Source organism: Colossoma macropomum, unplaced genomic scaffold, assembly GCF_904425465.1.
Source record: "Colossoma macropomum unplaced genomic scaffold, Colossoma_macropomum, whole genome shotgun sequence".
NCBI lineage: Eukaryota > Metazoa > Chordata > Actinopteri > Characiformes > Serrasalmidae > Colossoma > Colossoma macropomum.
The window spans coordinates 4,696,674-4,711,613 of record NW_023494784.1 but is presented as its reverse complement, the minus strand read 5'-3'; the positions used below and the strand labels follow the sequence as shown (position 1 = coordinate 4,711,613).

The 14,940-nt window shown below is 42.3% G+C and overlaps 1 protein-coding gene across 1 annotated transcript; it reads right to left on the bottom strand.

Moving 5' to 3' along the window:
• Positions 1 to 1,576: 1,576 nt before the first annotated feature.
• On the bottom strand, positions 1,577 to 10,121 carry LOC118809352 (tripartite motif-containing protein 16-like). Its single transcript, XM_036572571.1, has 6 exons — positions 9,494 to 10,121; positions 9,041 to 9,136; positions 8,298 to 8,531; positions 5,591 to 5,741; positions 5,339 to 5,389; positions 1,577 to 2,103 (listed from the first exon to the last, which is right to left on the bottom strand). The coding sequence occupies exons 1-6, from the start codon at positions 10,064 to 10,066 to the stop codon at positions 1,577 to 1,579; spliced, it is 1,632 nt and encodes a 543-aa protein (XP_036428464.1). The 5' UTR covers positions 10,067 to 10,121.
• Positions 10,122 to 14,940: the final 4,819 nt, after the last annotated feature.

Sequence of the window (14,940 nt, the reverse complement as noted above, 5' to 3'; positions counted from 1 at the left end):
ACTGAGAAATTTGATTGTTTTTTTGAAAAATACATGCCCATTTAGAATTTTATGGCAGCACCACTTTCCAAAAAAGTTGGGACGGGGGCCTGTTTACCTCTGTGTTTCATCACCTCTTCTTTAACAACACTCTGTACTGAACTGAGGAGACACTGCTGTAGTTTTGAAAGTGAAATGTTTTCCTGTTCTTGTTTGATACAGGATTTCAGCTGCTCATCAGTTCAGGGCCTCATTTGTCGTGTTTTTCATTTCACAATGCCAAATGTTTTCAGTGGTGACAGGTCTGGACTGCAGGCAGGTCAGTTTAGCACCCAGACTTTTTACTACACAGCCATGATGTTGTAATATGGGCAGAATGTGGTTTGACATTGTCTTGCTGAAAAAAGGCCTTCCCTGAAAAAGACGTCGTCTGTATGGCAGCATATGTTGCTCCAAAACCTGCATGTATCATTCAGCATTAATGGTGCCTTCACAGATATGCATGTCACCCATTCCATATACACTAATGCCCCCATATACCATCACAGATGCTGGCTTTTGAACTGTGCGCTGACAACAAGCCAGATAGTCCCTCACCTATTTAGCCCAGTGGTCGATTTGTTGGACCACAGGACATCTTTGCCTCAGTCCATCTTAAATAAGCTCAGGCCCAAAGAAGGTGGCGGCGTTTCTTTATCCTGTTCATATATGACTTTTTCTTTGCATGGTAGAGTTTTAACTTGCATTTCTGGATGCAACGGCAAACTGTGTTCACAGACAGTGGTTTTTAAGAAGTGTTCCTGAGTCCATGCAGTGATTTCCACTACTGAATCATGTTTGTGGGCCTGAAGATCACAGCCAGCCAATACTGTTTTTTTGGCCTTGACCCTTAAATACAGAGATTTCTCTGGATTCTTTGAAACTCTTACTTGTAGTATGTACTGCAGATGATGAAATCCCCAACCCCGGGGTTTCGTTTCTTATAAAAGTGAAAGTGAAAAAAAGGTTGAGGTTTTAGCATAGAATTAAAACACACAAAATGTGAAGGATATTTGTTTAATTTGAATAAGAGAGTTGTACATTAAGTGACCTTGTCCATCAATATCACTATCAAACTAAAAATAAAAAGAAAAATCCCTTTTTGTCTTTCCTGATTTTTAGGAAATTCAGATGTAATTTCTTGTTGAGCATGCAACTTATGGAATATTCCAGATATTTAAGAGGGGTAAATGTGTTGAGGTAACAGTGTTGATAGAATGTTAAGGGAATAAAATATACCTTTTTCATTACTTAAAATGGTTGACTGATGACAATGTTTATGAGTATGAGATGTTAAATGGACTCACATTAATGCAAAAATCTTAAGATTTCTGAAACATTTTAATGACGATGTATGGAGTGTAGTTATAATGGACCATTTCTAACTGCTGATAAGTTTAACTAATGTTTTAAGCTATTTATCAGAAATGTGCTCATAAGTTGTTTTGAAGGACATTTTACCTGTGTTTACAAGGTCTTTTATCTTCACTTTACATACATATTTCTAAATGTAACCTTAGTAGGACACAAATGGCACCTCAATTGTGGAATCACCCATCTAGTGACTTAGGCAGCACAGTTTAAGTGTTGATCCTGGATAAACAGTAAAGCCAGGATAGATGTTGTCAGTGAATGTGGTGTGGACTCTATGGAGGAGGGTCATTGTATCAGAGATGCTGTAAAAGGAAAGAGTTCCTGCACTGTAATCCACATAAACTCCTATTCTACAGGAGCTGGGCACTGCAGGGATTTTAATCTCTTTGTAGTTGTGTCTGAATGAGTAACTGAAGGGAGAACAAATCAAACTCCAGGACTGATCATTATGTCCAAACACACACTCAGTACCTTCCTTTCTGCTGATGTTTTTATATGACACTGCTATATTAACCCCTCCACTCCACTCAACCTCCCAGTAACTGTGTCCATCCACACTCTGTCTACTCAGAACTTGAGAACAAATATCAAATCTCTCTGGATGGTGAGGATACAGCTGGACTGTGTTACTGCGGGTCACCACTCTGTTCCCCTCAGACAGACGGAGGTTTTTGTGTGCTGTGTTTGGATCCAGTGTGAGCTCACAGGAATCTGAGGAAGATAAACAGAACATTCAGTCCAGTTCAATTTAATTCAACTTAACTAAAATGTATTTATTTATTACTGTCTACAGCAGACATTGTCCCGAATCAACATCAATATAGAAACATGGCTGCAGCTCCCCAACGAGCATCACTGAGTGAGACAGTATCCAGAACTCCATCCAGCTGTTAAATTAAATATAAGTGTGTAACTGAAATGATATGAAGGCTGAGTTTCTATCAGCTGTGAACAAGAGAATAAACCTCTCTACATCACACTCATAAAACTCCTCTGAGAAATCTGGAGTGAGTTTACAGAGAATCAATGCTGAGCAGCTTCTGGTTGCTGCTGTGTTTAATTGTTTGTCAGTATTTTACACTGTAAAAGCTCAGAGACAGAACACACTGACTAACAGAGCAGCTCATATTATATATATATATATATATATATATATATATATATATATATATATATATGTATGTGTGTGTGTGTGTGTGTGTGTAAAAACGGTCGGAATGATGGGAAGGGGCAATGTGTGAGTCGTTCACAAGCCTGAAGAGCTGATGATGTTGAGTGCCCTCCTGATTACACTGATGTGGTAAATGTCCTGTAGTGAGGAGAGGGCTCCTCCAGAAATTGACTGTGCAGTTTTGATCACACACATTTTATACTCTCGAATCCTAAGTGGTAAGAGAAGAGGGTGGTGGGGGAGGAGAAGGGTTGAGGAGAGAGGAGAAAATGCTGAAGAGCTTGTGTGGATACACAGTACACAGGTTGACTAAGTATATTTTTATTTTCTGTCAGTTCAAGGTAATGCACAAGTAATGTTTATTGACTGGCATCGGCAGCACCGCTCTTGCTTGGCTTTCATCAGGATCAATGTTACCAGGTAGTCTGGAATTATGCCATATGTAACCTCCAGATTCCTTACGAGATTGATCTACTGAAATAAGTCAACCAGGCCCAACGTCAGGGGCTCATAACCCACTGCTGTTTGTACATGCATTAATAGGAGGTAGCAAAACAATCAAAGTGAAACTAAAGCAGAGGCAGCACACAAAGTTTTTGTTTTCACTTTGTGTTTTCTTACTGCCGCTATAGAAGCATGAACAAATAGTATTATAAAAGGCTACATTAATAAATATGGTAAGATTTGAATGCATTGCTTTGCATTGTAGGGATGATGTGGGAAGATAAATCTGCAGGTTTCCAAAGGGGACAGACAACCTCTACTCCCTGCTAAACCCATTTGATTATTTTGCCCCTATTCTTGACGGTTAGCATTTTGCAAACTGAGGCACTCTGGTGGGTTTCTTTTCCTTAGTGGTTTCCGTAGACAAGCTGTTGCAAAGGAAAGCTCAGGTTGAGTATTACATGAAGTTGGAGGTGGAGCCTCAGTTAATGTTTGCTGAGAATGAGTGGAGGCGTTACTGACAAGTTGAGGTGGGAGGCTCACACGCAAAGGCAGAATCTGGGTCTCCCTCTGAGGTAGCTGCTCAGCAGCTGTCCCTGATGAAGTTGAGTGCCCTCCTGATTACACTGATGTGGTAAATGTCCTGTAGTGAGGAGAGGGTTGCTCTAGAAATTGACTGTGCAGTTTTGATCACACATTTTATACTCTCAAAGCAGTCCTGAAGCACCAGTGTTTCTTCACTCCACACTTTAACAGTTTTAATTACTGGGGAGCTTGCTTGAGGATGGAAAGAGAGGCACAGAGATGTGGTCGGACTATTCAAAGTGCAGCTGAGGTACAGCTTTGTAAGAGGCCCTCACGTTGCCGCAGACTTGGTCAAGGATGTCGCTCACCCTCGTCGAAGGGGAAGACAGTCCATAAGTTGCAGCGGCTGAAATTGCCAGGTACGATGTACACTGCATCTGGGTGTACAGTCTCTTGCGTATTGATTACGTTGTGCAGCAGCCCCAGTGTGATCACAGAGTTTGTGGTGAAACATAAACAGCCAGTATAAACTCTGCTGAACTCTTTCGGTACTTAAAAGGATCTGCACTTTGACATCAGCAGCTCTATAGCAGCTGAACAGTGTTTTTGAAAGTCTGTACATCTGAACACCACCTGCTGTTCACACAAACGCAGACGCCACCGCATCCATTCTTTCCCGAAGCTATTGTGTAGTCCTCGCAGTGCAAAGAGTGCATTCAGAGCTGATCACTGAGTCAGGCCTGCTGTCTGAGAGCCAGGTTTCCAGGAGAATAAGAGCACTGCATTCTCTGATTTCACACTAAGTTGTAAAGCCTATTTCTCAGCTCATCTAGCTTGTTTTATGTTTGCTCAAGGTAGAAAACATTAGCTAGCAGCACGCAAGGTAGCAGCAGCCAAGCAGCCCTAGCTTTTAGCCTAGCGTGCAGCCCACCTCTCTTACCACAGTTCCGCATTAGCTTCTGACCATGGCTGTGATAATCACCCAAGGCCAGAGCTGCTGTGACTTGCCGAGTAGAGTCCGAATGTAGAAGAAAGTCAAAGTCAGAAAAGCTGAAGATAAGTTCATGGAGATTTTTACCATATCCAGTAATGTCTCTCTACTGTATCATACTGTTGCATAGGTGAACTGTACATTTAAGATAAATACTAAAGCTAAACAATAAATAGCATTGGGGTCAGGAGGACGATGCAAAGACGTCTGCCACGGTGGGCACCTTCTCCTCATATTGTAGCATTTTGGCGAAGGAGACACAGGAGAAGTCATGGTTTTTGCTATGTGACGTGATCATTATTTACACCAGCAGAAAAGGCACATACAAAGCCACTGGAATAGCAGGCAGGTCACTCCTAGCCATACACTTTCTCTCTATGGTTACCTCACAACCTCGCAGCCCAACACAAATCAACACAATGACACATACACGTTTCAGACCAACAGAACAACAATAACAACATTTAACAACAGCAAATGCCTCTTTTTACGAGGGGTAGGGGCCAACCGGGGAGGGGGCCCACAGCACAGCTTTGCATACTAGGCCCCTAAAGCTCCTTTCCCAAATCTGGAGCCAAAAATTGCGTCCACTGTACAAAGTTATGAGCACATTTTTTTTTCCATATGTGCCATTTAAGTCATTTTATTCAATGTAGATAAAAACACATGGATAGAAACCTAGCTAGTGTCAGGACAAACTCCCTGAAAGCATGAGGAAGAACCTCTGAGAGGAACCAAGACTCAGAAGAGGAACGTGTCCTCCTCTGGGCTGAACTAGATAGTGGATTTATACTGTGCGTGTAAAACAGACTTACATTGTAGAAAATTCTCTCGGCTTTGAGGTTCAATCATCTGGATTTCTTTCACTGTCGAAACAGTTGAACAGTTATTTCAAATCACTGAAAAAGAACAGACTTACATTTACATTAAACTGGTAAGGTACAGAGAAACTCCTCATATATATATACATCTCAGAGTCACAACAGAATATATTTTTCTTCAGTTGCTAGAGCTTCTTTATACTGAGATTGAGATTTTATTTCTGTAATAAAGTTCCAGTAATTTACCATGAACTGATGAGTTTCTGTTCTCCTCTTCACAGAGCTTTTGCACTTTGTCCCTCAGCTGAGACACAGACTTTACTACATTCTCGAAAGAGTGGACAGGATGGGCAGCGATGACTGCAGGTCCAGGAGGAGCCGAGAGAGACTGGAAACTCTACACAGAGATACACAGTTAAAGATCGTAGAGTATCAGTAAAACTCTACAATCACACCTCCACGCTCTTCAGTTAACACTTACAACTCTAAGAAAATATGGTGCAATTGTTTTGGCATTTTAATTAATTACAATTATAAAGTGTTCACATGAAACAGTCATAGCTACCATATGTTGCGATCTTCAGGGACTCTGGGCTACTCAGATATGCCATTATTTGACATGTCAGTGTTCACAGAATGTTTGATATAAATTTGGCCAATTTTTGATCAAAAGTATACTTAGTAATTTTTGTAAATTTTTGTTTATACAGGCCTTCAAAACAAGGGTCAACCCACAAATAATATTTTCATAAATTGTTTTAAAAGGTGCCTCCTTCTACTGCTTATAATTGAGTAAAAGTAAATGATCAAATGGATTCATGCTGAGTGCTAAATCTGACAGACAGTAAGACCGGGTTTTTTTTTTTTATTGAGTTGGATGTTTACCATCAGCTGTTTTGGTGGCGCTATTCTGAATGTCCTTTTTAGACGAAAACACTCAACAGACCCTCAGTAACATAACAACATATCAATGATTTTAGGGCAGTCGTAAGCCTTGTGACAGGAAGGTCACCGGCGGACAGTACGTGACTGAAGTGCCCTTGAGCAAGGCACCTAACCCCCAACTGCCCCCTGAGTGCCGTGGATCGGGCTGCCCACTGCTCCGGGCAAATGTACTCGCTGCCCCCTAGTGCCTGTGTTCACTAGTGTGTATGTGGGTGTTTCACTGCACGGATGAGTTAAAATGCGGAGATGAAACTTCCCTGTTGTGGGACTAATAAGGGTCACTTCATTTTATTCTTAATGATGTGACAGCAGTGAATACATTCAGTAGATAATCAAGAGACTTAATTAACTGTGTAAATAAAATTTGAGTATAATCTTCTGAATTCTGTTGTTTTTCCACTTTATTTGGAGTGTCCAAATAATATCTGTAGATGTTCAACTGAGAGGTCACTGAACATGTAACAGATCTAAGACAGACCATATCAACATCCTCAACAAGCTGGTACAGACACACTGACACCATCCTGTAACTGGTGCTCAACTGGATTAGGTTTTGGTTAAAGTTAGGGTTAGGATTAGGGCCAGGGTGAGGGTTAGGATTGGGTTTTGGGTTGAGGTTAGGGTCAGCGTAAGGATTAGGCTTTGGGGTGAGGTTAGGTTTAGGGCAAGGGTTAAGTTAGACTCACTGAGAGCCTCTCAAAATAAAAATAAAATCCTCTTCACTTTTTCACTGAGAGGTTCTCAAACAAACAGAAGGGTATTTTTCTTTATTTAGTAGAAGTGCCCCGAGACAAGGACTGAAATTCCTATTCTTTTATGTATTTTTTTTTATTTGTTTTTAAACTTATATGGGGGAGTACCTCAAAAGAGGCAATAGTTGAGGCTCAAAACCAGAGACAGTTTTACCGTGGTTACCGCTGAGTCAGAGCAATGTGCACATTGCAGCATGAACTCAAGACTGAGCAACGTGTGAGCTCCCCTTAAATAAGGTGCCCACAGCTGTCACCACTCAGCCCTAATTACCCGCATCCTGGCTCTCTGACCCTTCCTAATGGCCGGAGATGGCCTAGCAGGCCACCTGGACGTTACAAACAAGAACAATACATCTACTTAGTGAGGGTAATGTATAAACAGTAAGTCTTTGAGATATTCAACATGTAGATGCTTCACTACTGCTACTTCACTGATTTGTTACTTTGTTAAGTTTATCAATCATCTACAAAGTACCACTCAAAATAAAGTGTTCCCACTGTTTTAATATTTCAAATCAACATAAATTGAAAGACAACTGAATATTATAAGTAGTATATTTATTATTATTATTTATCTGTTAAATATTTATTAGCTCCTGATTTCTTTCATTTTGAGAAAATGATTTTGAATTGGAACAGACCCAGTCTTACTTACTGGGACACAACCCTCTGTTACCTAACTCCACCCCTCCCCTCACTCTCTGAGAGAGTAAACAAAGCATGTGCAGAGAGCATAGACCCCACATGCTCCAGCAGGTTTGCATTTGATGGGTTTTTAGCTGCAGATTTCTGATTCACTTGGGACACAGGGAAAATTCCCAGACCAAAACACATGTAGTAGGGGATGTAAATGGATGGATATAATGGAGTAGATTGGAGTGGATTTTGAGTTGGATTACTGGCTGATACTTTTGTGCAGCTGGGTGAAATCATGTTGACAAGAGAGGGTGAGCTCTGCTGATTACTGTGATCATGTGATCCTGTGTCTATTGTGTCTCTTTGTTGTGATATGAACCCTAAAATCAGAGAAATATAATCAGTGGATTTTGGGACGTTTTTCGAGCCAGATTACTGACTGACGCTCTCACATTTTCAATAATCTCACTCGAGAGAGGGCAGGGTCTGCTGACTGCTGTGATGTGTGTGTCATTTCTGTATCTTAAACCATTCTGAAGTTGCGATGGTTAGAAGTCAGCTGTGCAAGCAGCCCACAAAATGTTAAAGGCATGTGGTACTGAAACTAACGCTGCTGTTACCTGGAGGAAATGGAGATGGTCCTCAGTGAGTGAGAGCTGCTCCAGCTCAGTGTTTCTCCTCCTCAGCTCAGAGATCTCCTGCTCCAGTCTCTCCAGGACTCCTTCAGCTCCTCTCACTGCAGCCTCCTCCTGAGCTCTGATCAGCTCTGATATCTCAGAGCGTTTTCTCTCAATGCAGCAGATCAGCTCAGCGAAGATCCTCTCAGTGTCCTTCAGTGCTGCCTGAGCAGAGCTCTGATACAGCAGAGAAAGAGAAAAGTCAGTAGAAGCAGCTGAATCAGTCAGATCAGTCTGACGCCTGATCTGAAAGGTGGAAAAAAGCTATACAAACATGGAAAGATGTATGGACAACATTTAGGCTACTATTCAGGCTGTGATGTACTTTAGTTCACGTTCATAGATAAGTGTTAGACAGTGTAACCAACCACATAATCGAGTCTATTAGAGAATAAACAACTCCACACGGTTTGAAGTGAGCGAGTGATGATTTAGGCATTCGGCACCAGGCTAATTGGTGGGGTATAAGGATCTATTACTTGTTAGTTACTTTAGCCTCGTCTCTCCAGTGCTAAAACTAAAGAAGCAAAACTTCAGACACCAAACAGGTCCAGGGTTATCAGCTGTTCTAGGAATCAGCTCTTTTGAAAATCAGCACTGTTAGATACCAGCTCTTCTTGAAATCAGCTTGTCTAGAAATTGGATCTTTTTAAAATAAGCTCTTATACTTCTGCTCTGCTCCAAACCTTGTAAGACTCCACAGCATTCCTTAGTTCCTCAAGCTCCTTCTTTCTCGTCTGGATTTTCTGCTGGCATTTCCTTTGATTCTCCTCCAACTGATTCTGCAAAAGTAACAAAGTTTCTTGCTGCAATTTATTTTCAGGCTGTACAAAAGATGCTGGATTGAACACTTAGAATGTGCAATTTGACAGAAATCCCAGCATGTTTTTATCAGAAGCAAGAACAGTGACTTGTAAGAGTTTAATGTCTTTATATGGGAAAGTGCATGTTACGTCAAAAACACAACATTGACCACATGATATGCAAAAAGACAAACTTGTACTTCAAGGATACAAGCTAAATTTATGAAAACATGAAAGTTAAGCCCCACTTTACTTTTTGTTAGCAGTAGTAGAAACGTAATTGAAGTAGAAGTAGAATAGCAACAGAAGCAAATTGGAAGCAGTGTAAGTTCTTACCTGTTTCTCAGCTCGTTCTGCTGCAACTGATACTGTATCGTGTCCTTTATGTTCATCCATGGTACACAGCATGCAGATACACTGCTGGTCAGTGCGACAGTAAACCTCCAGCCGTTTCTCATGCTCAGAGCAGATCTGCTCCTGGAGGCGTCTGAAGGCTTTGACCAGCTTGTGCTTCTTAAAGGCAGGAGACTGATAATGAGGCTGGAGGTGAGTTTCACAGTAAGAGGCCAGACACACCAGGCAGGATTTGAGGGCTTTGAGTTTTCTCCCAGTGCAGAAATCACACTCCACATCTCCAGGTCCAGCAGGAGAAGCAGTGTGGAGCTCCGTCTTCTTCAGTTTCTCCACCACTTCAGCCAGCATGGTGTTTTTACCCACAACAGGCCTCTGAGTGAAGGAGCGTCTGCACTGAGGGCAGCTATAAACCCCCTTCAGATTCTCCTGATCCCAGCAGCTATTAATGCACACCTTACAGAAACTGTGTCCACACGCAACGGTCACTGGATCCTTCAGTAGCTCCAGACAAACTGGACAGCTGAATTGATCCACTGAAACACTGGCCTCTGCCATTTTACAGAAATTCTACAACAATAAAACACAAAGTCCTGAACAGCTCAAACAGAGTGGACGACCTGCTCCCTCGTTCTTTCTGTAAGATAAATGTAAAGTAGAGACTGGTTTCACTTTCAGTGGGAGGAGACAGAAAACCAGACAACTGATAAGTCCATCTAAAGAATGCTGTCAGATACAGATTCATATCATCACTTTCTGACTGAGAAATATGCTCGTTTATTGTGTTTCCCTGTTACAAAACATGTCCTTTGATATATTAGTGCCATTGTAAATAAAGGATGGCGAAGTTGCAGTCCAGAGGAATAGAATTATCTGGTCCATGAAGTAGCCAACAGTAAACGCTGGATGTCTCCTCTGGGATATGTGATAATACTGCCAAAATTGAGGAACCCAGTCTTAAGAAAGCTGCATGCTGGACACTGTAGCATTAGTTATATGAAAGCGCTGGCACATAGCTATTTCTGATGGCCAGGCTGGACAGTGAAATTAAAGAAACTTCAAAATCGTGTCCATCATATCATTCAGCCAGAAACATGGCAAATCCTTCCTCAGTACATCCACTGGAGTGGCCAACAAGTCAGTAGGCTATGAATTTGGTAACCACTGAATCAGAAACAACTATCCAGGTTTTAAGTAAGCTGTTTGGAAGGTTTGGCATGCCTTAGAAGATAATCACAGATAATGGCTGGGAAAAGGAGGAGTTTCTATAGAACAATGGGATCAAGCTCCTTACCATCCTTCCACTAACTGGCTAGCTGAGAGAATGATCCAAACCCTCAAACAGGCTCAAAAAATTCTTGCTCAAATATCGCAATTCCCCTCATGTGTCAACTGGGTTATCACCTGCATACCTAGTGATGAAAAGACAGCTGTTCACACACCTTGGCAGGATGAGGCCCACACTGACTAAAATGTTTGTTAATTAGAACCAGCAAAATCAAGTAAACTGATGTCAAAGGTGTTCTAAGGACTGGCAGTTCTCTAACAGTGACCTCAAAACTACACAATCAAATAAAAAAAGCTGTCCTCAAAAAGACTGGACTTGTCTTAAACAGCGTCAACACTCAAGACAACCAGGTCTTGGCGAAGGCATGCTGAGCAGCTACCTCAGAGGCAAACCCAGAATTTGCCTTTGCACGTGAGCCTTCCCACCTCAACTTGTCAGTAATGCCTCCACTCATTCTCAGCAAACATTAACTGAGGCTCCACCTCCAACTTCATGTAATACTCAACCTGAGCTTTCCTTTGCAACAGCTTGTCTACGGAAACCACTAAGGAAAAGAAACCCACCAGAGTGCCTCAGTTTGCAAAATGCTAACCGTCAAGAATAGGGGCTTTGGTGTTGCTGTTTGTTACCAAAAGGGGCACAAATGTTGTTGCTAGATATCTTATTTCAGGGGGAAAGGAATATGTGTTGCCTTTAAGAGTAATCTGTCTATAAAGTCATCTTTAGTTGTAGTTCAGTAGCTCACAGATTTAACGGTAGTGTAGTCCCTTTCTCTAGTTGTTCCCCACTGCTGAATAACAAATTAGAAAGCTGAGAATGGTCATATGTGAACATTCACATGTAAGAAGTCATATATAACATGGGATTTTTCTAACCTGCTGTACAAATTCTTAGCTATTCTCCGTTGCCGGATTTGTTAACCCAGTGAGTTGGGGGGGGGGCGGCAACCAAGGAGTACCTGGGGGTGGGAGAGCACTGTTGTATTCAGAAAAAAAGTTAAGGAACCACACATTCAGAAGAGAAATCAACAGGAGAACATTTACAGCAAGTCATTAAACGTCTCTTTTTAGGAAACCTGCAGAAACCTTCATCTTCCCACATCATCCCTACAATGCAAAGCAATGCATTCAAATCTTACCATATTTATTAATGTAGCCTTTTATAATACTATTTGTTCATGCTTCTATAGCGGCAGTAAGAAAACACAAAGTGAAACCGAACTGCTGCCTCTGCTTTAGTTTCACTTTGATTGTTTTGCTACCTCCTATTAATGCATGTACAAACAGCAGTGGGTTATGAGCCCCTGACGTTGGGCCTGGTTGACTTATTTCAGTAGATCAATCTCGTAAGGAATCTGGAGGTTACATATGGCATAATTCCAGGCTACCTGGTAACATTGATCCTGATGAAAGCCAAGCAAGAGCGGTGCTGCCGATGCCAGTCAATAAACATTACTTGTGCATTACCTTGAACTGACAGAAAATAAAAATATACTTAGTCAACCTGTGTACTGTGTATCCACACAAGCTCTTCAGCATTTTCTCCTCTCTCCTCAACCCTTCTCCTCCCCCACCACCCTCTTCTCTTACCACTTAGGATTCGGTCACCTTTATTGAGAAGGTTAATAGAATCTGCTAGTCTTTTTCCTCTGACTCTACTCCTTCCATTAGTCCTCATCTTCCTGCTTTTAATCCCTTAACTTGCTTTTCTTCTCTTTCCACAGACGATGCTACACAAATCCAGCAAACCAACCACCTGCCCTCTGAATCCCATCCCATCCACATTGATCCAGTCAATCTCCATGGACCTACTGCCCTTCATCACTTCTCTCATAACTCACTGTCATCAGGTCACATTCCATCAGACCGCAAGGGTGGTTCCCATACTGAAGAAGCCCATACTGAAGAAGCCCATACTGGACAGCTTCGATGTCAGCAGCTACAGATCGGTATCACACCTTTCTTTTCCCTCAAAAATTCTTAACCATGCAGTCTATAATCAACTGTATCTCCTTCTCACTCAGAACCAGCTCCAGCACCAAAACCAGTACGGCTTTAAACCGGCACCCTCAACAGAAACTGCCCACAGAGCAGTGACTGAGAAGCTCCAGGCAGTAAGATCAGCCAAATGGTCATCGGTTTTGATTCTTCTTGAACCCTCTGCAGCTTTCAACACAACCACACAATCCTTCTGTCTCTCCTCACAAACCTTAGAATCATTGACTCTGTGTGGAAGTGCTTTGAGGCCTATCAGGAGGGTCGCTCTTATCAGGTAACATGGAAAGGGTCCACATCCTCTCCATGCAGGCTCTCCATTGGCGTCCCACAAGGCTCCGTGCTGAGTCTCCTCCTCTTTTCACTCGTTCTCTTGGTGATGTATTATCCTCTCATGGCTTCTCTTACCACTGCTATGCAGATGACACCCAAATAATGCTTTCCTTCCCACCTTCTGATACTCAGGTTTGCAGTTGCATCTCGGCATGTCTGACTGACATCTCTTAATGGATGAGAGCTCAGCACGTGAAGCTCAATCCTAGCAAGACTGAGCTGCTATTCATCTCTGGAACTATAGGACCTCACCATGATCTTGCCATCTCATTCAAGAAATCTTTGGTCATTTTGTCTTAAGATGCAAGAAGTCTCGGTGTGACTCTGGATAGCCAGCTATGGTTCTCAGCTCATATTGCAAACCTGACTCAGTCATGCAGGTTTCTCCTGTACAGCGCTTTCTCTCTCAAGAGGCCACCCAGGTGCTAGTTCAGTCTCTTGTCATCTCAAGGCTTGACTAATGCATCTCGCTCTCAGCTATGCAGCCATCAGCCCCCTGTAACTCCAGAATGCTGCAGCACGGCTCATCTTCAATCTGACTAAGTTCAGTCACGTCACTCCACTGCTGTGCTCCTTTAAAAACGGACCAGCCCCTCCCTCCTTAATGGCAATGGACAAAACTCGAACTGTACCTCGAGCCCTTCGAGCTTCAGGTACAGCTCAGCTTGACCCGACATCCTTCAAGACGTGTGGAAGACAAGCATCAAGACTTTTCTCTGTCCTGGAGCCCAGGTGGCAGAACAAACTCCCACTGGCTGTCCGAACAGCAGAGTCTCTTGCGGCCTTCAAACGCAGACTGAAGACACATCTCTTTATACAGCACTTAAGTGAGCACTGAGTTAAGTACTCATTGTAATGTATTGCACTTTGTCTAAGTCCAATTCTTTTTCTCTACGTGTCAGCATAGGCTTTTGTTTCTAGCAACATCTGAGCTCAGGAACAGCTTTTACTCCAAGAGGTTGACTTCATTGCATGAAACAGTGGAATGTAACAACCAGGATACATTGCGACTGGATTACAAATAATTAAACTCACAAGACACATTCACTATATTCAACAAACTTAAATGGAATGCGTTTTCTATATCCACACACGATTAGGAGTGGAAAAGCATCCGACTCTAGTTATTCCCATACCAAGAGCCCTTTCCACTTATTGGGCCCATTTGTACCTTGCATCAATGTGTTTTCGGTGACAGGATCACATTGAGATTGCACTTGAACGCATCAAAATCCAGTTGTAAACATCCAAGGACACACTATGAGCAGAGTAGAATTGGATCACTTAAACCAGGGTTTCTCAACCTGTGGGCTGTGCACCACCAGTGGGCTATGAAGCGCCCACTAGTGGTCCCCGGGCCTGTACACAGGGGAAGGCAACAGTTTGCAATGGGCTGGTAACAGCATTTTAAGTCATAAAAATGTAAGTGGAAAAAAGATTCATTTAGGCCTAATAATTAAAAAAATGGAAAAATACATTTCAAAATTCTAACCAATATAAATAACCACAAAGACACAAATACAGACATCGCTGTCGCAGGCTAATTAAACATCATCAGTCTGAGACTGCGCAGCTGCCGGCACGCAGTTCAGTCAGCCAGCTAGAGATGGAGAGGTTTCTCAGGGTATTTCTCTATTTCATTGTGGACCTATCAAAATTTTTTTTCTTTAGTTTGCTCCATTTTGACATGAGTGAACACTCGGAATTCAGGTCTGCATCAAACAGCTGAACTGGTCTGGCAAACCCGCGCGTCTCAGCCCGCTTCCAACCGAACCCTGTTAAGTTCACTGCTGGTGGGATGCATTTTAGGATGAAGC

Coding starts and splice junctions, on each gene's coding strand:
- LOC118809352 (XM_036572571.1), bottom strand. CDS start 10,066: ATGGCAGAGGCCAGTGTTTCAGTGGATCAATTCAGCTGTCCAGTTTGT. Junction 8,532..9,040: donor ATGCTGTGGAGTCTTACAAG/GTTTGGAGCAGA, acceptor CTGCTGTATCAG/AGCTCTGCTCAGGCAGCACT. Junction 2,104..5,338: donor CCGAGAGAATTTTCTACAAT/GTAAGTCTGTTT, acceptor TATCTTCCTCAG/ATTCCTGTGAGCTCACACTG.